This window comes from Delphinapterus leucas, chromosome X (assembly GCF_059928025.1).
Source record: "Delphinapterus leucas isolate spDelLeu-1000000601 "Yukka" chromosome X, BTC_Dleu_Yukka2, whole genome shotgun sequence".
Classification (NCBI taxonomy): Eukaryota; Metazoa; Chordata; class Mammalia; order Artiodactyla; family Monodontidae; genus Delphinapterus; species Delphinapterus leucas.
This window is the reverse complement of record NC_143150.1, coordinates 99,186,176-99,211,646: the sequence shown is the minus strand read 5'-3', so window position 1 is coordinate 99,211,646 and position 25,471 is coordinate 99,186,176. Positions and strand designations below refer to the sequence as shown.

The 25,471-nt window shown below is 40.4% G+C and overlaps 2 protein-coding genes across 2 annotated transcripts in view; one reads left to right on the top strand and one right to left on the bottom strand.

Moving 5' to 3' along the window:
• Window positions 1–1,875: 1,875 nt before the first annotated feature.
• SYTL5 (synaptotagmin like 5) overlaps window positions 1,876–25,471 on the top strand; it is a 102,339-nt gene continuing 78,743 nt past the window's right edge. The window contains exon 1 of the mRNA XM_089904638.1: window positions 1,876–2,610. Coding sequence (XP_089760764.1) covers window positions 2,492–2,610 — 119 coding nt within the window. The 5' untranslated portion in view covers window positions 1,876–2,491. The remainder of the gene's footprint in view (window positions 2,611–25,471) is intronic.
• On the bottom strand, window positions 13,917–14,949 carry LOC111170453 (E2F-associated phosphoprotein-like). Its single transcript, XM_089903880.1, is given in 3 exon segments — window positions 13,917–14,606; window positions 14,609–14,723; window positions 14,864–14,949. Coding segments are annotated over 3 exon segments (861 nt in total). The 5' UTR covers window positions 14,935–14,949; the 3' UTR covers window positions 13,917–13,931.

Below are 25,471 nucleotides of genomic sequence, written 5' to 3'. Positions count from 1 at the left end.
CTTCTCTGTCACCTTCCTGTGCTACCCCCGTGGTGTTACTACTCCCCTCCGTTTTTTCTCCTCATGAGTAGACCCTTGGATTTTTAGAGGGCAGACTTGCATAAACTTAAGCCCAAGGCAAGGAAAATCATAAGCTTCAAGTCAAGCATTTTTATAGCTCCCAACCCTTTAAGTAAATTCTAAATACAATTCTATAGAATGTTCACATAGGACATTCTAAATCTGACATTTCAAATACAAAATATGTCTTAAGTGAACCTGGTTGTGATGATAAGATGTTCATTAACTGAGTTACCAAGTGCTTTTTCTATTTCTGCATGAAACCAGATGAGACACACAAGGGTTAGAAAAACAGCTGTGCTCTTTATCTGAGAGAGACCACAATTGACAGTGATGTAAAAACCAAACCTTTCTATGTCTGTGGGTCTATTTCTGTTAAATAAGCTCCGTTACCAAAGGGGAAGGGTCGGGGGGAGGGATTAATTAGGAAGATAGGATTAACATATACACACTACTATATATAAAATAGATAACCAACGAGGACCTACTGTGTAGCACAGGGAACTATACTCAATATTTTGTAATAACCTATATGTGAAAAGAATCTGAAAAAGAACACGCACACGCACACACACACACACACACATCACTGTGCTGCACACCTGAACCTAACACGACATTGTAAATCAACTATACTTCAATAAAAAAAAAAAGGAAAAACAAAACAAAAACTCCAAACCTTTCTGAAGAGCCCCTTTTACTCTAAACCTTGTGGTTTCCTCTTCATGTCAATCTTGGGGTCCTCTGGGCCCTGTAGCCTCTAGAACTTTGGAGATGGAGGAAAGGACTGGAGTATATTTAGAGAGTCTACACTCTCTGAGACCTAGCCAGTTTCCTCCAAGGTGGATAGCTCTTGGTCTATAGGAAGCAGTTCAGTTCTGAGTCATTTCAGCAAAGTTCTGGTTTCGTTATACAATGTAGAGAACAAACACATGGGGACTTTGGAAAGTTAAAGAGGCCCTGGACTAGAGCCTATCCTTTCAGGTCTGAGAATTTGAGTCAACCTGACCTTATGGTAACTGGGAGGTCCCAAAGCAACCTTTGAGTAAGTATCTCGTTACCCTTAGAAACCTGGCTAGAACCAACCAAACCAAGTGTAACCTGCATACGGATTGTAGTTCAGAGACCTGAAGGGAAGCTGAGGAACAGTGTCGTGGGATGATGCCAAATCACAAAACCCCGTAGGTCACACTAAGAGCCATCGTTCTTAAGGGGATGCGCAGAGAGAATACAGGTGGCAAGCCAATGAAAGAATGTGCCCAAGAGTTAATATGATGGAGAGGGCCTGGTGAGCTTATGTTGACAAAGGGATAGTTTTAAAACATCTATTTGGTGGTATGTTAATACAGAGCTGGGCTAACTCATGAACAACCATGTACATCGTAAGATATAAACCTATATTGAGGATAAAACATCACCCAGTAGTTGAAGTTCCTGTGTTCTCCTCTCTGATTGCATCTCTCAGAATTCCCCATGAATTTCCTTATATTTATACTCCAAATGTATGTGGTCCTAAATTAGATGTAATGTCTTTGAAAATTATTTCCTCCATGCATATGCTATTATTCTGCATGAATTCTTCTGCAACTTAAGCTTTTGCATTCAACATGTTTGTGAGAGAGATTTAGGTTGATATGTGCAGCACTGATTCATATTTGTTTTGCCGGCAATGCTTTTTTATGTCGTGGTCCTAGTTTTGGGGAGGGAGGGAGGGAAGGCATGATGGAGCCACTTAAGGGACCTGTCCTGTGTCGACAGTCCAGACTGTGCTCTTAGAGTCCCAAAGCGGTGACCCATGGATCAGCTGCAAGGGTGGTAAACGGAATCTGGCTGGTAGAGGAAGCTCTTCATAATGGAAGAAGAAGAATTGACATAGAGAACCTGGAATCAACTAAATATAAGTACTCTTTGATGGTAATAAATACAGTAAGTATTTCATAAATGCATGTTTACTGATTAAAAAGTGTTTTTTGAGTTAGGCACATCACTGTTTCAAAAATTAGACACTCTTACAAGTGCTCTGAGGAAAATGGCCTAATTTTCCTCTCCTTTGTTTTTTCCACCTTTGCAGCGTTTTCTGGATTCTGTCCCAGCGGATCTGTTTCCTGCTCTGTAACTTTCTGGGTTAACGTTGAGCATCATTAGGGAAACTCAGCTGCCACTGGACTGTACACCACCACGAAGGCTTTGGAGATCTTTTCAGTTAAAAGAATGATGACTTTCTTGGAATGTAATCCCAGTGGAGCTTGTTTTCTGTGTTGCCTGGAAGAATCCCTACCTACCATCAGCAGTTCTTCAGAGACCTTATAAAAGCCTCTCTACATCAAGCGACTGAGTGACTCTGGGTTGTTCGGGGAGACCTTAAGAATTGTGGATATCAATTCACCTGGAAGATTCAACCACTGCTACTCAGAGCTACTGCTGAAATACCATGTCTAAGAACTCGGAGTTCATCAACCTGTCATTTCTATTAGATCATGAGAAGGAGATGATCCTGGGAGTCCTAAAGAGAGATGAATATTTGAAAAACGTAGAGGACAAGAGAATAAGGTAATGTTCTTTTGTCTGCCTTCCTTGACTGTTTTCTGTTTGAAGCAATTTAGATCAGAGATGGGGCGACTGCAACCACATTGGTGACACGTGTTAGTGACTTCGTAGAGTGCAAGCAGTAGCACAAATATTAGAAAACGTCTTTGGCACTTTATCATTTATCTAGAAGGAAGGATGGGATTGAGCTGTAAATAGGTTGATGAGAATGTCAAGTTGCCAATGACATCATAACTCATAGGTAAGTGGAAGGACTGCTCAGGTTTGAGAACCAGCTCTGGGATGTACTAGTTGTGTGACCTTGAACCAGTGACTCAACTTCTCCATGCCTTGGTTTCCTCATCAATAAAACAGGGATAATAGTAGCACTCATCTTATAGGGTTGTTGCAAAGATTAAGGAAGATAATGTGTAGTGCCTGGTACTTAAGTGCACAATAAATGTTAACTATTATTTATTTATAATGCCTTTCTTAGGTCAGTCTTAGTGGGAATTTGCCTTGACCAGAGCTGGGAGAGGAAGGGGATCTGGAAAGTGAAAAGTTCCCATTGTATCCCAGAAATCATCTGAATTTCTTGAAATAAGTTTCTGTGTGAGGAAAGTTGAGTAATGTGGGCAGAGTTGAGTTTCACATCAGTTGTAGGCAGGGTTGATATTTAGCTGAATCCCCAGGTGTGACCTCATCTGCCTTTCAGCCAGTATCCATTCTGATTGGTTACGTCATCTGTTCTGAATGATCAGAGCATCATTCTGATTGTTTGCCACATTCATTCTGTTTGGTTGCTGCCTGTCCTGTCCTGCTTGTTAACTATATTTGGTTAGGGCTTCCCTGGTGGCGCAGTGGTTGAGAGTCCGCCTGCCGATGCAGGGGGCACAGGTTCGTGCCCCGGTCCAGGAAGATCCCACATGCCGCGGAGCGGCTGGGCCCGTGAGCCATGGCCGCTGAGCCTGCGCGTCCTGAGCCTGTGCTCCGCAGCGGGAGAGGCCACAACAGTGAGAGGCCCGCGTACTGCAAAAAAAAATATATATATATATATATATATGTATATATATATTTGGTTATTACGTCTCAACTCTGAGTAGAGGAGCAAAGATAAACAGAGTTCCCTCCTCAGTCACAGCCTACTACTGTGCAACGTGTAGCTTTTGTACATCGCGTGTCTACCAAAACTGCAATCAGAAGCTTATGTTTGTTTTACTTGAGGAGAAAACTCATCGTAAGATTATCTTCACATGTTGCAAAAATATTCAACGTGCCTAAAGCAACTAGGATCCTTAGAATTGGAAAGATACTGAAATATTCTTGACTGATTCTTATTTCATAGTGAAGAGCTCAGAATTTTTATTTCCATCATTTCAAGGTATTCCGCCAATCTTAAAGGCTTTGATTAAAATTATTGCACTTTTTCTGTGCTTAGAATTCAGGTGGCAATGAAATGCAGTTAATGATTTTCAAGAAATCAGTAATAGTTGTGGCATTGGTAGTCCAGTCATGAAAAGTGACTACATTTTCTAATGCGCTGCAAAAAGTTATATTGTTTATGGGGGGCAAGGTACAGAGCAATTATTGATAACATTCTCAGGTGAATTCAAAATCACCCTGTTTAGGAAAAAGCAATTTAATAACCAGATCCCAGGAAAGACTGAAGTACAATGAACAGGATTTTGTTCAGAATATTTGTTCCTGTCATTCTCAATAGCTATTAGTAATAATCTATTACACTCCTCCTTCCTTTTTCTCTATCTTCCCTTGCCTTCTTTCCTTATTCTCTTTAACAATTGTGTCATATACAACAGAGCTCTCAAGAATAAAGCTGTTGATTTCCTGATTCTTTTAAACATTTAGAGGATAGCAGAAGAAAGGCTTTTTACAGATCTAAGAGATACTTTTATAGAAAATAGATTTTTTTTTGAAAGTGGCAATGTCTTGTTCCCTTCTTTCATAACAACACTGACTAATATTTAGTTCGTGCAGTTTTTTTCTGCACTAACTGTGTTAGATGCATTGTCTCGTTTTGTTCTGAGCTACCAAGACAGGAGCCCAGGCCAAATGACTCAAGGCTCTGCCACTCTTCACAGCTTCCTGTATTGAGAAGCCACGCCGAAGTGGGTGGCATGGGTTTAGAGTGTGTTGCTGTTGAATCACCCATCTACGTTCGTTGATTCAAATCTTAGTTACACCATGAAGTCTTCGTGTCACTTTAGACTAGTTGCCTCCATAGATCTAGGTTCCTCATTTGACAAAACAGAAATAATAACATTAGCTACCTCATTAGGCTGTTGTAAGGATTAAATAAGCTAATATTACCAAGAGCTTAGAACAAGGCTGGCCTACAGTAAGCACTTAATAATCGCTGGCTGACATCATTAGGCTTATTGTTGGTTTGTGTTGCTCTTGATTTATGAGTTGTTGTGAATACCATCAGTGCTCCACTCCGATCCTTTTGAGCCCCTTTGTTGGATCTGTGCTCTCATCTCCCAGTTTCCACGTGCTTTACTTCTAAAGACTGGCACCTACTACCTTCTTTAGAGGACTACCTTTGGGTGGCTGGAGTTGCCCATAGGAGCAGAGAGCCACAAATGCCAGATAAACTTGAGTTTCAGTCCCTACTGGGCCGCCCCGGGCCAATGGCTGATGGGTACAGAAACCCTTGCCTGAACGCAAGACCGACCGTACAGTGCAACTTCTGCTTCAGAGCTCCCCATGGGATCATGCTGAGACTGGCCTTCAGGTAAAAATCAGTCTTCCTTAGTCCCCCTTCTCTTCCCTTTCCTGCCTCCCCTACTCCCTTATAGATTCCTCCTGAGAGCATTTCATAAATCACTTGCACAGGTATCTACATCTCTGAGTTAGCTTCTCAAAAGCCCAACCAGGAGATTTGTCAGACCAGTCAGTGAACTTAGTCCATTTTCCTTGATATCCTCCAAAGTCATCAACACAAAGAATTTATGGTGTAGCAGATTTTACTGCAACTGTAAACATTCGTGCTAGCTATTACAACCATTGTTTTCACTGTGCTACAGAGGTGTAGGTTGATATTTTGTGGGAGTCTGGAGGAATAAGTAAGCTATTATGGATAAGATAGAAATTGAAGGAATGGTTTCACAGAAGAGCTAACATTTGAGCTGAGCCTTGAAATGGGAAAAGGATTTTGACATTGGCAAGTATAGATCAACTGTGTTTCAGCTGTTTACCGTGACCCATAAATTTGCCTTCAGATTCCGCTAGTAAGTTTCCGAAGGAAGTGGAAGCCAAAGAAAATTTTTAAGAATTACCATGATTACTAAGAAGAAACTGACCTGGAAAGTTAGTACATTGGAGTTTGGGAAGCAGTGGATTTCTTGTTTGTTTGTATATTTATTTGCTTGAGTAGGTTGTCCTTAGAGATAAGGAAAATAGAACAATGAAAGAGTGTAAAAATGGTATTGAATCAACATTTTAGGCCTGTTGCCCAACTGTGCTCCACAGTCCGTATAGCCACCGAAGTGTGTGGCATTAATTAAGGTGGTGAAGCCGAATCTGGCCTCTGTACTCCGACACCTAATTAAATCGCGGAGACAGAGTTTTGGGTGAGGTAGAAAAGAATAGCTTTATTGCAAAGGGGGGCAAAAGGGGCTAACGCCCTCAAAACTGTGTGTCCCAATGCAGGGGGTGAGGGTAGGGGGTTTGTGAGGAGTTTTATTATCAGGGGGACTGGGTTGCTGATAAGGAGCAGGGTGCGTGCAAGGCCTGCATTCCTTCAATCCAGAGATTATCTGGGGTCAGGTGATGATGGGTGAACTGTGACCTTCTCTGGAATGAAGAGTGCTTCATCAAGTAGTTAACATCTTCCATTTGGTGGGGGTTTTAGTTCTGCAGAACAGCTCAAAGATATTGTTATGTGTATCCCTTTAGGGGGAACCAGGACCCTGCCCCAAGGCTGCACTATTGTGTCTTTGAACTGTCTCTGCATCCCCTCCCTTCCCTGATTAGCAACTGTTTCTGAAAGGCTTTCCGTGCCCAGGAGCCCCACAGAGTCCTGCTCGGTTTCAGTGGGACTGACCTCTAGGTGCTTCTAAAGGTGCTCTGCACCCAAAGGCACATGAAAAGTCTGATAATTACCTCCAGGCATGAATTGTAGGCTGGGAAGAGACATTAGCCAACTACCAGAGCATTCTAGGTTGATCCAAGAGGCTCAAATATATTTATTCTTCTCCTTCCGACTAAGAAGGAAAAAGAGGTAGGAGATATCTAGACACAGGTTTCAACTATTAGAAAGTAAGTTTTTAAGATATTCTCTGTGAAGAACAAATCACTTAGATGTATTGATGGCTTTAATGCAATGAAGAAAGAGGGAGGAACTGATGCAAAGAAAATTGAGCTATCAACAGTAATTGCAAATGGAAAAAAATACCGACCGTTTGGAACCACAAAATAAAAATCTTTATTGATCATTTTGTTCCTTAGGTTTTTCTAACTTTGGAAGAACTCAGCCTAACAAATATGAATACATGCCGCATAGTATCTACTCCAAAAAAAACCTCATTAAAAAATTCTTACCCTACTTGATTTTTCACACCTAAAAACAAATACTGTTCAATGTCTACTTTGTGGTATTGGGCTATATATAAGAAATCTTCAACTTATAAGTGACTATGTTACCGAGTTCAAGCTCACTCTGCTCGTCGCACAACAGGCCAATAAATCGGGAGACGAGGTGTTGAGGCAAGGAAGACGACTTTATTTGGAAAGCTGGGCATCTGAGAAGATGGCGGACTAATGTCCCAGAGTACCATGTTATCGGGGTCTGGATGCCAGTTTCTTTTATAGAACAGAGAGGGGGAGGAGGTGAGGAAGTAATATAAAAAGGCCATAAGTCTTGCAAAACATCTCCTGATTTGGCCAGCCTCAGAGAGGGGATGTGTTTATTTCTTCTTTCCTGGAGCCATTCACAGGTGGGCAGGGTCAGAATGTTTCCCTGTGAGCTGAACAAAGGCACTTTACTTTAGTTTAACATTCAGGCAGAGGGGCAGGGTTCCCCAAGGGGAGGCCATTATGTATGCTAATAGCTATAGACAACATCCCTTTGGTGATTATAGTAACAAAAAGCAGCAGAGAGCAAAGGTTAAAGTAGAAGAAACAGATCCAGCATGGAGTCAGATTTTGTTCTTCCCTGTTACAACTGTTCATTTCAGCAGTTCATCTGTGGGCTATATTGTCACTTAGAGGCTGTCATTTCCATTTAGCCACAATGCAGGAAAACATATCTGGCCTTATGTTCTGTTTGGCACCTATTCTTGGGCTTGTGTCAGTGGTGAACTCTGTTGGTTGTCTTACTGCGTACATTTCTCTTTTCTTCATCCCTACCCAAAACTCAGTTTTGCTCAGCTCCAGCAATGGATTTTTTAGGACAGTCCCTTGACGTTTTTAGGACAGTCCCTTGACTGGGATTCCTCTGCCAATTATTATTGGTCTGATGGTGGACATGAGACCAAAGATGACCCACTCAGACATGTATAGCCTGAATTTACGGGAGGTTCTCTTTCTCACTGGATGGGTTCAATGAACCATGTGATCCTGGTTGCTGCTGAGTATAAAAGCCAGCACAGTGATGAAGCGGAGCCAATAGGTTGGCAGAAAATTGTTGCCAGCATCCTGATATGCTAGAACCTGCCACACTTCTGGCCTTATTCTTTAAGCAATATAATATATTTCAGTGTTATTTATAGCAGTTTGGATCAGATTTTCTGTTACGTGCAGCCAAAAGCATCCTACAACCCCCAGAACTCGGGAGTAATCAACATTTGTTGAGCGTGTTCTATGAGCCAAGCACTCTGTATTCATTGTTAGAATAATGGAGGTGAGCAGAGATACAATCTTAATGCTTGTTGGATCCGTAAACATAAAACAGTTCGCAGTCATGGATCAGGCTTTATCTGTGGTATAAACCAAGGGTCAGCAAACTTTCTGTAAAGGGCCAGATAGAGAATGTTTCAGGCTCTACAGGGCATATGCTCTCTGTTGTGACTATTTCACTCGGCCTTTGCAGGGTGAAAGAAGCAATAGACGATATGTAAACCAATGGATGTGGCTGTGTTCCAATAAAGCTTTATTTATAAAAACAGGCAGTGGGCTGGATTTGGCCCAAGGGCTGTGGTTTGCTGACCTTTGGTGTTGAAAACAACACCTTGGTAAGTTCTAGCCTTGGGAATAGCTGCATACACCTGAAAGCTTGATAAGCCATCTTGGGGAGAAGCAGGACATTTATAGCCTAAGAGAGAAGATGGAGTTGGACTAGAAGCCGTCAGCTATCAGAGGTACAACATGGGCTTCTGTCTCGGAGGTTAGATGATTTCACAGGGTCCTTCCATCTCTAGGAGATTTTGATGCCTCACCCAATTTGTAGTGGCTCACGTGCTGGACAGCTTCAATGTATTTCATTGCCTCTGTAGAAGAACAACAAAATGATATGGAGGTATAGAAAATAGCAAGAAATAGCAGGAGGTTCTGCACAATTGCAAGGGACAGATTACAACTCCATTTTCCCAATGAGGTAAGAAGTATTAATTTCCCTATTTATAGGTGGGGGAACTGAAGTGCAAAGTTAAATAACTCACCCGAGATCGCACAGCTAGTAAGTAGCAGAACTGTGATTTGCATTCCCCACAGTCTGGCTCCAGAGCTCACACTCCACTCTTAGGTCACTTTTAACTTCTGAGTGATGTATCTGATCTCTCAGGGGGGCTAGAATAAAAGAGATGTCAAACTCTCCAGTGCCTTCCTCACGCCGGAGAATGGATTACTCAATTCACAAATGGATACTCATTTAATCCTCATGTCACCCCTGAGGTGTATGTACTATTATAATGTAGTATAGCTGTGGCAACTGAACCTTAGATTAAATAATTTGCCCAACTGGTAAAGATGAGAGCCGAGATTCTCTCATTCCATTTTGCTTCCTTTTCCTCTGTGCTGGGATGCTTCTGCGGTAACTGCACCCATTCCGACCCTGTTGAAAGCCCACAGCTTTACTAATAGCTGTCAGAGAAATGGAACAAAAGAGAAAACATTTCCTTAGCCTGGTATCTACTGAAAGCTCTGACCTGTAAGCTGTATAACACTATCCAAAGTTATTACGACTTTTATTGAAGCGTTGCTCTCACAGAATAAAAACTGACAAGAGTTCCTTATGTTGTTCTACCCTTTATGCTGACTGAGAACCAAAGTGCAAGCGTATAATGATTCGTTCCACACAGCTAGCCCAGCTGAGACGGGCCACCAAGCAAACCAGAGGTTAGTATCATCAAGAGACCACAGAGGTCAGCCTGGGAACTGCCATCCACCTTATGGCTTTGTCTTTGGGTTTGATTCCATCATTTTACAGCAGGATGGGGGAAGAAAGAGAAGGAGGGAGAAACAAAAGGGGAAAGTGCATTTAAATTGGCTGTTTGGAATCCTGCAGATAAGCTAAATATTTGGTTCAAATGGATTTGAAGCGATTTCAAGAATTATCCATTCACCCGGCAAGTAAGGGCGACCAACAAGTGCCAAAAACAATATCTTAATACCCTACAATTGTTTGATCTGTGGGGCTGTTTTTTCAAATCTTATCACTACCACCAAGAACAGAATTGGTTTGACCTTCTCAAGAGCGTAGACTCACTGTCCCCATAAAACACCAGGAGAACTATTAGAGTGAACTTCTAGTTTGGTAATTTCTTCTTCTTATTATTACTTTTTTTGCGGTACACGGGCCTCTCACTGTCGCGGCCTCTACCGTTGCGGAGCGGAGGCTCAGCGGCCATGGCTCATGGGCCCAGCCGCTCCGTGGCATGTGGGATTCTCCCGGACCGGGGCACGATCCCGTGTCCTCTGCATCGGCAGGCGGACTCTCAACCACTGCACCACCAGGGAAGCCCACCTCTAACATTTTAGATTTCAGGAATATGACCGTTGTATATCAACAGTTTATCTGAAGGTTCCTATAGTAATAGGAGTTAGGTTTAATTGATTTAACTGTGTAATAAGATTAGGCGACATGCATTTAATAATTTTTCTAATCATTATTTCATTGCAGAGTAATTAAGCATAACTGCTAAAGATTTCATGCACATATCTAAAATTGATAAAACTTCTAATGGCAAGAGAGTTTTTAAGTTTTTAAACTCAATAATGCACTAGGATCTATAAAGAGCATCAATATCTACAATATTTTTGTATTATAAATTCTTAATTCACAATTAAAGAAATATTTAATATCTTCTGATACATTTTTCATTATGGAAGTAGTTATGATTATTATAGAAAATACATATAATATGAACTTTATAAACTCACATGAGATCCCTCTTCCCAGAGATATTTTCCACTTTTGTTGAATTTGCTTTCTGTTGCTTTTCTTTGTGTACATGTAATTTTCACATAATTGGAACCACATTATATATGTAAGTTTGTATCCTCTATCTTTGCTTAACGTTATTTAATGAACATTTTTGATGTCATTCAAAATTCTTTTGAAGCATCATTTTTATTAGCTGGATAAGATTTCATAACACAGATGTGCAATATTTTAACTTCTAATTTCCATGAACATCCTTATTCTTAAATCTTCTGTCTTAATTTTTTATTATATTATGATTCATATTTTGATTTATACTTCCTTTAAATTGAAAAATTGTTTTCCAGAAATGTGTCCATTTCCTCTTCACCAGACTGTTACATTATATCACTGCCAACATCAGAATTATTGTTATAGATCTTTACTAATTTGATAAAGTAGTGTCCTATGTTAATTTGCATTTATGTGATTATTAGTGTTTTTACATGATTGTTAGCCATTTGTATTCCCTCTTAAGTGGATTTTTTATTCGCATTATCTATTATTATTGGATGTTAGTGTTGTTTTAACATTTATTTGTATGAATTTATATTTGGGAAATAATTTCCAAGATTCAGCAAAAATTCATTGAGTACTTATTATGTGCAAGGCATAGGAGATGGAGATGAATTAATTTCTAGTTTAACAGAAGCAAAGTTATATTTTATTGGATTTTTCAAAGTCTCCACTTTCACAGTAACTTACACAAAGAATATGTCAATTTGATTTAAAATACAAATAACTTACATCTTTGCCAGACTCTCTACAATTCGTATTTTAAAGGCAGGATTTGCATTCTTCTCTACTTCTGTAACAGTATACATGCTATTTATTGGTATGGAAATTAGGGTAAGTTCAGCTCTGAGCGTCAGAAAATCAAAATAACAGTGGCTTAAGTAAGAGAGAAGTTTTTTTTTTCTTTTTTTACCTTGATGAAGTCATGAGGAAAGCAACCCAGGGCTGGTAATGGTGGCTTCTTGCTCATCCGAGGCCCAGGGTCCTTCTAATTGGCTGTTCTGCCCTCTTCAACATGGGCTAACACCTGTTAAAGTAAAAAATTATTCTGACACTTATTAAAATGGTAAGGAAGACTCTATTCAGGACTATTGCCATAGATTTCAAGACTATCATGAAAAAATAAAAGTAAAAACAGACTGTGGTAGTAGGAGAGGGAGATCAGGTTCAACTCCAAATACAGCAAAAGCGGTTGCAGACATACAGCCAGTAAGTAGGAGAGGGAGATCAGGTTCAACTCCAAATACAGCAAAAGCGGTTGCAGACATACAGCCAGTAAGTAGGGTGAGGGGGTCAATTAATGGAAAATTACTAAAGCGGAGACATTGATGGTAAGGGAATTCTTACTAAATTGACTTAACAGAATTCTTACTGAAGGCAGGCCAGAGTGATGTCAGATATCAAGGGGTAGGGGGGCACGGGATTCTCGCTAAACTGATTTAGTAGGACTCTTACTGAATCTGGGCTCTGCAGGTTGAAGACAGGGCCCAAGGACAAGGTCTAGTCGAAAAGAGACCTCAGAGGAGCCTGTCTAAAGTTTGGTCAAGGGAAGAGTCTGAGTCACACTTCATGGTCCAAGATGGCTGCTCCAGCTCCCATCATACTGCCCTAATTCCAGTCAGCAGGGAGAAGGGACAAGGGCAGAAAAAAAGACACTTTCCCTTTCCTTAAGGACATTTCTGAGAAGTTTCACGATGACCTTGCTTACATCCTGTTGGCCAGAGTGTAGTCACATGGCCATACTTAGCTGCAAGGGAGCTTGCATATTTAACTGGGGAATGTAGTTTTTAACTCTGCGTGGCCATGTGAACAACTCACTCTTGGAAGTTTTATGGCTCTAAAAGGGTAAAAGGAATGTTGAGAGACAACCAGCAATTTGAGGAGATGGGTGCAATTAAGATCATGCATCTTATGGATCAGATTCGTTTATTCCTCAGCACAAATCTCATCTTCCTTTTTATGGACTCTGAAAGCAATTAAATGTCAGTGGTGATTTTCAATGAAGCATTTAAGAAAAAAATCATAGCACATAAAACAACATTTATATTCATCCTCAATGAATTTCAAAGAAACGGTGATTTGACATTTCTTGTACCATGTACTGATAACTAGGAAAACTGCTGAAAGTGTTTTTTGAAATAATCTTTATCTATGGAAATATAAGTCCCCATAAGCATCACCTAAAGAGGTAAGTGGGAAAAATTAAGTACTGATAACTGCCTTTGCTGTGCATGTAACTCCTTTTTTTGCTGCATTTAAAATTATTTAGTTTACACAAATTCAATTTCCAGACAGTTGAGAAGTAAACTCCAGCTATCTCTTTATAAAAATTAAAACTAGTATGTACCTGTATTCAGCAGAAGTAGTTTTAAAGAATTTTTCAAGGGCAACATGTTCTCTTTAAATTATCTTTTTTGTGTATGAATGCCCAATTTCCTCCCATCAAGTCAATTCTGTCCTTTCATTGTCATAGTAATAATCTTTAAAAGCCCCGTATTTTATCCTTTTTTTTTGTTTGTTTTTTTAAAACAAATGCAGGTTTCCTACTTCTTATTGTACTGATTCTATCTCCACATCCTCTCTCTCTGAGTAATTTACCGTGTGGATAAAAGGACTTTCTCCTGGTTTTTTTTTTTTTTTTTTTTTTTTTACCTGTAACTCCAGAACATTTTAATTCTAAAGAGCTTTAATAAATAAAAAGCCCCAGTTTCCAAATATCTATCAAAAAGAGAATGAATAACGAGTCCCATCAGAGCTGGGGAAAAATTTTTTTTAAAAAGGAAGGGGAGGGATGAAGGTAGATAACAATTTTCTTTTCAAAAAGGTAAAGATAAGACACTGCTTCCTCAAATAACCACTCAGAATGTCACTTGAGATGAGTAGGCAGGAGGAATCTAACGGTCCATATTTGCCTTGTATACAGCACTGGGCAGCTAAACGCCAACTTAGCTATTTAGGGATGGCTTATTAAAACGTTGAAAAAATGAAAGACTTCATCCTTGTCATAGACCACCACTTCGGTGGAACATTCAGTGCACATGACTGGGTGATAGATTTCTTCCACATCTGTCTCTGCCTGCTCCGCAGCGTCTTCTTGGTTAGACCTCATCTTCTTATGGCCTCGCCTTTTCTTCCTGTTCTCTGGGCTTTTGTATCTTAGAATCTCTTCTTTGTTGATAGAACAATTCATTACAAACATTGCTCTATACTGAGTTTTGTATGATTCATGCCTTTGGTAATCAAGACACAGGGTGGTCATGCAGGCCAGGCAATTCAAGACAGCATCACTATGTGGAAAAGGCTGTTGTTGTTGACGTGGCCGCTGTATTCCAAAACCATGGTAGCCTCTTCTCTGTGCATCAACCCAGGCCTGATCTCTGTCATCTTTTTCAGGATCATATAGTAATTCATCATTTGTTGGAATTCTGTGTTGTTTCTTCTTCTTTTTCTCGGTCACCTGTGCTGCTTTGTCTTCATCCTCAGAATCAGAATCCAAATATATATCGTCATAGTACTTTGTCGGAGCTGTTCCAACTTTCCCATTTCCTGAGGAAGACCCTGTTTCTAGAGAGGATAACTTGTCCTCCATTGTTTTTATGGTGGAATTTAATTCAGCTTCCATTTCTTTTTTTCAAATTCATCTTCACTAGAGGATTCACTTTCTCCAGTAAGACATTCTCTGATAAGTTTTCGTTTCTGGTCAGGAGTTCCATGTAAAAGCACATCCACCTCATCTTCAGAACTGTGGCAACTGTCACAGGAATATAAAGCCTCTTTAAAGGCATTTAACTACATGGGAATTCCCTGGTGGTCCAGTAGTTAGGACTCCATGCTTCCACTGCTGGGGACCTGGGTTCAATCCCTGGTCGGGGAACTAAGATCCTGCTCAAAGCCAGCTCCTCACCACTAGGCTCTTCAACTGCGTAGGGGTCATAGTCATCTTGGAGGCGGCTCATGGCGGCCTGCCCCCTCCGATACCGTCCACAGGCGTCGGCAGAGTACCTGCTTTCTCCGCAAGTCCCTTTCCTAAAGCGCTCCAGCACTACTCTCTCCGGTTTTGTTTTGTTTTGTTTTTTTTGCGGTACGCGGGCCTCTCACTGTTGTGGCCTCTCCCGTTGTGGAGCACAGGCCCAGCCGCTCCGTGGCATGTGGGATATTCCCGGACCGGGGCACGAACCCATGTCCCCTGCATCGGCAGGCAGACTCTCAACCACTGCGCCACCAGGGAAGCCCTCTCCTGGTTTTTAAAAAAAAAAATTTATTGGAGTATAGTTGATTTACAGTGTTGTGTTTAATTTCCACTGTATAGCAAAGTGACTCAGTTCTCCATGTATATATATTCTTTTTCATATTTTCCATTATGGTTTATCACAGGATATTGTATATGGTTCCCTGTGCTATACAGTAGGACCTTGCTGTTTATCCATCTATATATAATAGTTTGCATCTGCTAACCCCAAACTCCCCATACTTCCCTCTCCCATCCTCCTCCCCCTTGGCAACCACAAGTCTGCTCTCTACATTTGTGAGCGTGTTTTTGTTTCATAGATATGTTCATTTGTGTCATATTTTAGATTCCACGTATAAGTGATGTTGAATGATATTTGTCTTTCTCTTTCTGGCTTACTTTGATCAGTATGATAGTCTCTAGGTCCATCCATGTTGCTGCAAATGGCATTCTTTTGGTTTTTTTAATGGCTGAGTAATATTCCATTGTATATATGTACCACACCTTCTTTATCCATTCATCTGTCGATGGACATTTAGGTTATTTCCATGTTTTGGGTATTGTAAATAGTGCTGCTATGAACATCGGGGTGCATGTATCTTTTTGAATTATAGTTTTGTCTGAGTATATGCCTAGGAGTGGGATTGCCGGATCATATGGCAACTCTATTTTTAGTTTCTTGAGGAACCTCCATACAGTTCTCCATCGTGGCTGCACCAACTTACATTCCCACCAACAGTGTAAGAGGGTCCCCTTTCTCCCTACCCTCTCCAGCATTTATTATTTGTTGACTTTTTAATGATGGTCCTTCTGACTGGTGTGAGCTAGTACCTCACTGCAGTTTGGAGTTGCATTTCTCTAATAATTAGCGATGATGAGCAGCTTTCTACTGTTCTTGATACTCAAGAAAGGTATCCTTTGGGTTTCAGATTAGTAGAATACGTCCTTGTTCCTTGTCAGGCCAGGAAATTGAGATGATGTTTATTTCAAGGTGTTCCCAGGTGGAAGAGTTGGTTTGATAGTTACATATGAGATCAACTTCTGCTATGATTTTAAGACTATAGATAATAAACAGTTGCCTGTCTGTTCACATGGCTTTGAGAGATCTCCTGGTATGTTCCTATGAGCCAAGCGTTTTACTGCCGGAAAGTGCTTGGTGTCATCTGCAGACATGAATATTTCACAGTGCCCCCTCTCCTTGAGACAGTTTCTTTTCTTTTTTCTTTCTTTGGCTGCACTGTGCAGCTTGCAGGAACTTAGTTCCTTGGCCAGGGATTCAACCCGGGCCCAGGACAGTGAAAGCGCAGCGTCCTAACCACTGGACCACCAGGGAATTCCCAAGACAATTTCTAAACACATTAAATCGACACAAATCGCAAGTTTTCTTTCTTTCTTTTTAAAAAAAGATTTATTATTTATTTTTTTATTTTTTATTTTTTGGCTGTGTCGGGTCTTAGTTGTGGCATGCAGGATCTTCATCGAGGCATGTGGGATCTTTTGTTGCAGCACGCAGGCTACTCTAGTTGTGGCGTGCAGGTTTTCTGTTCTCTAGTTGCGGCGCGCAGGCTCCAGGGCGCGTGGGCTCTGTAGTTTGCGGCATGCAGCTCTCTAGTTGAGGCACGTGAGCTTAGTAGTTGTGGTGTGCGGGCTTAGTTGCCCCGAGGCATGTGGGATCTTAGTTCCCCAACCGGGGATCGAGCCTGCGTCCCCTACATTGTAGGGCGGATTCTTTACCAGTGTACCACCAGGGAAGTCCAAAGATTTCTTTATTTAGTCAAGTGTTCTTTCAATTCTGTTCCTTATTTACGTTCTGCGAAGTAGCTTTCTATCTGAGTGAAATTTTTCCCCAATTCTTGGATGGTCTTGATTGTTTTTAATAGCCTTTGACTTGAAAACTAATCAAAAGCTTTATAAAGTTTATAGTGGTGTTTGTTGAGGAACAGTTCTGTTCTGGATTATTTGTCATGAAAGACTTTGTGATAAGAGGCGACTTGGGCAGGTGCCATTTAGTGGGAGAAGCAGGGCAGGCAGAAGAAACCCTTCATGTTTACTGAGGCTGAACTTTGTGTTCAGCCTGGCTTTGCACAACTAGGAAAGCAATAGCAGTCCTTAGTATAAATACAGTGTTCTTTCTGAGCAACAATATTTTAATACATTGAGAGGCAATGAGGGGGGCCTGGTGTAGGGAAAAGAACAGATTTGGAAAACTAAAACTCTGGATCTGAATCTTGACTGCACCACTTAATAGCCCTGTGAAGTTTCCTTTCTGAGATTCGACTTTCTTATCTATAAAATCAGAATCATAATGTCTTTCTCATGGGTTACTGTCAACGTTTAAGTGCATGACACTTAAAACAGAGTGCGCGTCATTATTGTGGCTAAGCGTTATGATGGTTAGCTTTTAATAATAGGTTCTACACACAGAATCTACAATCAAGATGAAAAAGTCACATTTTTGTATTCAGAGTACGGAAAGGAGGTCTGGTCACATCTGGATTTTCCTTAGGCAAATATGAAATAGCCCCAGTGTTGACGGCATTGCCTCTGGATGTGAACAAAAGACAGGAGCGGTAGGAGGCATGCAACCATTGGCATCAGGCTGCTGTGACATTATTCTGCCCGCATATATTATTTCAAGTGATTTTTGTCTCATTGTTTCTGGTTCGGGCAATACTTTTCGTTAGTCACCATGGTTTTGCTCTCTTAAAGGAATATGAAACTCTAGCTTTAGACAGGGATTTAGCTGGCAGGCACTGCAGCAGAGGCTGAAGCAAGACCTGATAGCAACATCTTTGCAAGTGTACAATAATAAAAAGAGCTAATATTTACAGAGTTCTTATTGTATTTGTTTGGGAAATAAGTTTGGCTGTGGGTGACAGAGACACGTTTTAATTATGGCTTAAACAAGATGGAAACATAATACATTGCTCTCTAATGGAAAAGCCTGGGCTGTTTGGCAGATTTGTGATGTTGTTAATGGTGGCTCCATTATAACATGGGTCTGGGTGCCTTGTCTTCTGTAGTTCTACCATCTTGAGAGTTTGGCGCTTCATCCAAGGTGGCTCACCCCTATGTTCTCATCGCAGCCTCTGGGAAGGAAGAAGGGTTCAAGGGACAGGGATACCGCTTTAACATTAGGGGCATGACCTAGAGGTTGCCTGTATCATTTCTGATCACATCACGTTGGCCAACATTTAGTCTCATGGCAAAACTAACTGCAGGTCATGCTGGGAAATATAGTCTTCACTCTGAGTGGCCATGAGCCTGGCTAAACATTCCACTAATAGAGAAATGGAGAACGCAGATTTGGAGACGCATACTAGAATGGTCTATTCCACAACTGCTGTGTGCCAAGCTGTGCTTCACACTTTACTTATGCTCACCACAGCATCATCTTACTTAATGGTCCCAAGAAACCTATGAGGTTGTAACTACTATGATTTTTTTTTTTTTACGCAGGGAATATTTCGAGACACAGGTTAAGTCTCTTTAAGTCTTGAGACAGAGAGGCTAAGTAATTTTCTTAAAGTCTCCAAGGAAATAAGGGGCAAGGCCAGGATTTGAACCCAGGGAGTCTGACTTCAGAGCCTTATGCTCTGGACCGCTGTATAGTCCACGCTTGCTCATTATTTCTCTTGAGCCTTGATGTGCTCTGCTAGATGAGATTGAGGATTGTGTAAAGATGTCAAGGAATCAAAGAAGCTTTGTGAAGCTTCTGTGGCTTCCTCTTCCAGGCAGCAAATTGCTTCTCTTCTAAAATTCCTAGCGTATTTGATGCAAAATAGTGTTCAGGATAATTAGGTCTAGACAGGGTAACAGAAGAAAAGTTAACGCCACACACAAGTGACAGGAATTTTAATGAAAGCAATTCCTGATTTGAAAGGAATGTGTCTGTGCAGTGATAAAGCAAGCAGTCTTTGTAATGCATTGAACATTTTTGATGATGGGATAGAAAGAAAATGATTTCAGTATATCACTGGAATATAGAAATGAAAATATTCTATCATTCAACTACAGTTGAGATCGTTCATCTCTTCAGTCTTTAGGATTTCAACTCCATATAGGTCATCAGTTCGCATGTTAATACACATGTATCTGTGTAGCAACAAGGAAACATAAAGAATAAACTGATATTTTAAAATACAGGGGCATCCTGAGTTTATCTCAAATAAAGAATTGGTGTTAGCTGGAAGTAAATGTCTTCAACAACTTTTTTCCTTTTCCTTTTTCTTTGTATTTTTTTAAATTGAGGTATAGCTGATTTATAGTGTGTTAGTTTTGGGTGTACAGTATACAGCTCACCGTTGGCTGATGGCTGCAATCACTGATGACTGTGACATCCTTTGTTTACTGATACGGCAGGCAATATTCCATTTGTTAACAGCGGAGTGCTTCAGTTATACGTGTATATGTGTATCTATTCTTTTTCAGATTCTTTTCCAGTATAGGTTATCACAAGATATGAATATAGTTTCCTATGCTATACAGTACATCCTTGTTGTTTATTTTATATATAATAGTGTGTATCTGTTAATCCCAAACTCCTAATTTATCCCTACCTCCCTTTACCCTTCGGTAGCCATAAGTTTGTTTTCTATGTCGGTCAGTTTATTTCTGTTTTGTAAATAAGTTGATTGGTATCATTTTTTAAGATTTCACATATAAGTGATATATTGCATTTGTCTTTCTATGTCTGACTTACTTCACTTAGTATGATCATCTCTAGGTCCATCCATGTTGCTGCAAATGGCATTATTTCATTCTTTTTTATGGCTGAGTAATATCTTTTTCATAATATTCTTTCTCTTTATATTCTTCATTACTTTTTAACAGTTGATTTGGGGCCATATTTACCTCTGCTACACATTTTCATCCATCTCCAGTATTCTTTGTTTCTTTTCAGGTAAGAACAAAGAGAGGAAATGGTTAGACTTTAAACGTTTTCAAGAATCACAAGTTTTGCTTTGTCAACAAAAGTGTAGGAATGAGGTTAAGGAAGATGGGAAAAGTTCTAAAAGTCCTTACCAAGTAATTAAGAACATTCTGTAGTTTTCTCAGGCTCATATTACTTTTTCGAAATGTGTTTGATTTCAGTTTTAGCAAATTTTAATTTGAATTCTTAGACGATCTAACATTGTACATTTTTCTCTTCTCATTCTCTTTTTTAATAATAATGGCACCATATCGTAAAGGGCTCTATAATTCATGAAGCACACTACCATGATCAATTGCCTCTGGCTCTCACAAACACCCTCGGAGGAAGATAGGAAAGGAATTACCATCTTCATTTTGAAGTTGAAGTACTGAGACCCAGAGAGATTTACTGGAATGCCCAGTGATGCCTAGTATGGCTGAGATTTTCTCTCCCCACCCACTCCCTTTCTTTCTCCTTTCGTCCCTCCTCCTTTCTCCTCCTCTGTCACTCACCAGCTTTTGCTTATGCTGTCTTTTATTCATTCCATTAAATGATAGCTATTATGTTCCCAGCACTGCTTATGTGCTATAAAATGCAAAACTGAACAAAACAGATACAGTCTTACCCTCGTGGAGATTACAGAGGAGTTGGCAAGACATTAAACCAGTAAAAACAGCCAAATAAATGTACAATTAAAAATTATGGTAAGTGCTGTGAAGAAAAAGAACACAGTTCTCTGAGTTAGACTAAGATGGGAATCTGTGGTAGATTTGGTAATCAGAGAAAGGCACTCTGGGGGAACAGCAGTAAAGCTGAAATAAAAGAATATATGGAAGCCAGCTAGATGAAGAACTAGGCTATACATTTATCAGTCAGGGCACGCTAAGTGATGCTGTAAGAACAGCCCCAAATTCTTAGTGCCTTATAACAATGAAGCTTTATTTGTCTCTCATGCTACATGTCCATAACAAGATGGCTAGGGACTCTATTTCATGGCATCCTCAGACCAGGACTCAAACTTGCAGGGTACACACTATTTGGGACGTGGCCATTCTTCATGCAAAGAAGAGGGTTTGTGATAAACCATGCACTTGCTCTTATAGCTTTTACCTGGAGTCACATATCACATGTCATGGACCAGTGTGAGTCATGTTACCACATCTAATGTCAGGAGGGCAGGGATCTGCAGTCCCAAGTTGTTCCACTTTCCCAGCCTCCCTTGCAGCTAATGGTGATGCTGTGACAGTGTCTGGTCAAGGGAACCTAAGGAGGACTTCATTAGGGAAGTTCTTCTTGATGGAAGGAATTCTGAATCAATTTTTGCTTTTCTATTAAGATACAGGTGTAACTGGCACGCCCTCCCTATTCTTCCTGCCTTAAACTTGGATGCTCTGCTGAAGATGCCTGGCCATTTTACATAAGAATGATGAGCCATACCTTGAAGATAGGGGACCATCAGAATGAAATGAATTCTTAATGACCTGATTTTGCAGCTGAGCTAATACAAGCAACTACCTAATTCTGGATTTCTTGTATGTGGGGGGAAGAAATGAAACCAATTTTTTAAGCCTGTTACTTGGAACCAGAAGCATTTCTAGCTTATGTGGATGAGAGAGATGAACAGATACTGTGCTTGTGTTGCAGGAAGGGGGACCCCTTCCAGGGCCCGAGAGTAGGGTCTTGTCTAACACTCGGAAAAGAATTGTCCGAGGAGACACACGTGCTGATAAAGCAAGAGACTTTATTGGGAAGGGGCGCCTGGGCGGAGAGCAGGAGGGTAAGGGAACCCAGGAGAACTGCTCTGCCACGTGGCTCACAGTCTCGGGTTTTATGGTGATGGGGTTAGTTTCCGGGTTGTCTTTGGCCAATCATTCTGACTCAGGGTCCTTGCTGGTGGTGCACACATCCCTCAGCCAAGATGAATTCCAGCAAGGAGGATTCTGGGAGGTTGGTAGGACATATGGACTGGCGTCTCCTTTCATCTCCTTTTGACCTTTCCCGAATTCTTCCGGTTGGTGGTGGCTTGTTCTGTATTCCTTACCAGGACCTCCTGTTGTAAAATAACGCACGCAGATGGTTACTGTGGTGCCTGGCCAGGGTGGGCAGTTTTGGTCAGTGTTTCCCCTAATACTTACAGCCCAGAAACTCACCTTTCTCAGATACCTTCCTGAGACTGGACCAGCAATGCAGGAACCAAATGAGGTCCACCTTGCTTTGTGAGTGGGGACTATTAAAGCAGAGGAAAGAGACATCTTCCATCCTGTTCCTCTCTCCTAGCTCCCTGTGCTTCCCTTTCTCCTTGGTACTTATTCTCCAATTGCACACTTTCTTTTCCTGGCTGCAGTTACCCTCCCATTATCCTTTCTCTTCTTCTTGAGCGTCTGAAAATCGTTGTGTCCATTTAAGGTGAAATTATCCTAGATATGATTGAATTAGGTCAATTTCTCAGAGATTTGAGAAACCAGTAAGCTGGGACTCAGGATGGGAAAGAACTGGATACTGCTACGTAGCTAAGGTGCATATCAAAGGAATGATTTCAAGGAGCCCAGACTCTTGCATCTTCCCATACATAGAAAACCGCTAAATTTATTAACTTGAGATGTTTGGTTGGTTTACTTTACGGTAATCTTTTGATGTTCCGACTACCTGTTTTTTGTTTGTGTGTTTGTTTTTTTGTGTTTTGCAAAACTTATATATTTCCTGAGTGCTCCTTTCCCTCTTCTGAGCAGCCCCTCAGAGCTATCTGAGAGGCTGCCTCCTGGGCTTAAATCCTCAGAAAGTCTGCCAAATAAAACAATTCTCAACTTTTAGGTTACGCATTTTCTTCAGTCGATGTGCTTAATATTTGATGCCGGCCTATGGAATTCTCCCCAGCTTTTTCCATAGTCTCAGAGTTAGCTCTCAGGATATGTGGGACAATTAACACCAATTGCCTTAGGAATTCCCAATTGGTGTGTTTGGACCTTGAAGTTCTTGCTTCCCTGTGGCCTGATTTATACAGAGTCCCAAGTCTTTTCAGACTCTAGAAGTGGGAGCTCAGTGAAACCCAATTGCTAAATAAAGTCCTGTGAATAGAACACAAAGAAAGATGCAATATAAATGTTTGACTTTATGGCCATAATTTCTCCAAGTGGTCTCGCCCACTGTAGTTAAGGAGCTGCTAAGTGGTTAAACTTCAGGCACCTGATCATAGAATTTATTTCCGGAAGAGAATTAGTCTCTTGGAGTATCCTGCAATACCCCCTGTTCTCAGTTTCTTATTCTTTGGCCCACCAGCCTACTGGGATAGGACTCAGTCTAGGATTGTTCTTTGTTTTACTCATTTCGATCACGGTGTTTCTTTATCATTGTTGCATGAATTGTTACAGATTTTGACTAGGCAGTGTTTTATTTCTCCTGTGCCCTGAGGTGTTTAAAGGTCTGTTATGCTCTTCCAAATAATACAACTGCAATCTTCAAATGAGAACTCATCCTGTTATTTTAAAACTTGTAGCCTTTACAGGTTTTCAAAAGTAAATTGTGTGGAACTTTTCTTACACTCAATTTCAGGAGCCAGTTGCTCATGAAAAAGGACATAAAGATGTTTTGTAAGCTCTAAATAAGGGATTAGAAAAGCATGTGTTGTGGGTTCTGGTCATTTGTGTTCAGTTGGACAAGAGCGTGAGGACTCTTTTTTTCTTTTCTATTATGGTTTATTACAGGATATTGAATATAGTTCCCTGTGCTATACAGTAGGACCTTGTTGTTTATTTTATATATAGTACAATAGTTTCTATATGCTAACATCAAACTCCTAATTTATCCCTCCCCCAGGCTCTTTTCCTTCTGGTGACCATAAGTTTGTTTTCTATGTTTGTGAGTCTGTTTCTGTTTCATAAATAAGTTCATTTGTGTCATATTTTAGATTCCATGTATAAGTGATATCAAATGGTATTTGTCTTTCTGACTTACTTCACTCAGTATGGTAATCTCTAGGTGCATCCATGTTGCTGCCAATGGCATTATTCTTTTTTATGGCTGAGTAGTATTCCATTTTGTTTGTTTGTGTGTGTGTGTGTGTGTGTGTGTGTGTGTGTGTGTGTATCACATCTTCTATATCCATTAATCTGTCAAGGGATATTTAGGTTGCTTCCATGTCTTGCCTATTGTAAATAGTGCTGCTATGGACATTGGGGTGCATGTGTCTTTTCAAATTAGAGTTTTCATCTTTTCCAGATATCTGCCCAGGAATGGGAATGCCGGATCATATGGCCACTATATTTTTAGTTTTTTTAAAAAATTGAAGTACAGCTGATTTACAATGTTGTGTTAGTTTCTACTGTACAGCAAAGTGATTAAGTTATACACACATATACATACATATATATACACATTCTTTTTCATAGTCTTTTCCATTGCGGTTCGTCACAGGATGTGGAATATAGTTCCCTGTGCTGTACAGCAGGACCTTGCTGTTCATCCTAGAGTGATGAGTCATCTTGCATCATTTGTCCTCTTCTTGACTGACATCAAGGATACTGGGAGTCCTTAGTAGGTGTCCTGTTTTGACTCATTTTCGTATCTGAAGTACAGAATGCCTAGCACACAATAGGCACTCAATAAATGCTCACTGGATGAATGAATGAGACAAAGAACCATAGGTTTTTGGAAACCTTACTCCTCACTTTTAAAATTCTCCATTTATGAATCTCTCATTAGGCTAGGAATTAAAAGACTTGCTTTCTGATTTTATCTCTACTGCTTACTATCTTTAACATGAGGCTCATAATATCTCATAAACTACTTTGAAGGCCCAAAAGAGGTAATAGTTTTAAACATTTAAGGATCTTATGATCTAGCACAGAATTGAGTCCTGAGCAGTATATATAAGAAACTAAAGCCATCGTTCCTGCCTTTGGGGAGATGCTAATCTAGTTGGGTATAACAAAGCAGAGAACCACAAGTGTAGAAGGAGGTGGTATGAGATGTGTGCGATGATCCTGGGATGTCTGGGGTATTTTTGTTTGTCTGTTTTTGGTTTTTTCTGGAAATGTATTGAAGGAGGGAATGGAGCTGGATAACAAAAGAATGGCATGTCTGTGAAGCATTTAAGTGGGAGCGAACCTATCTTCTAGAGGAGTGTTTTCCAAATCTGGCAGTGTATTAGAATACATAGGGAAGCTTTAAAAAAAATCATTGCATGGGCCACATCTCAAACCGATTATACCAGAATCTGTGGGGATGAGAGTTGGGAAACAGTACTTTTTTTTTTTAATACATCTTTATTGGAGTATATTTGCTTTACATTGTTGTGTTAGTTTCTGCTGTATAACAAAGTGAATCAGCTATATGTATACATATATCTCCATAT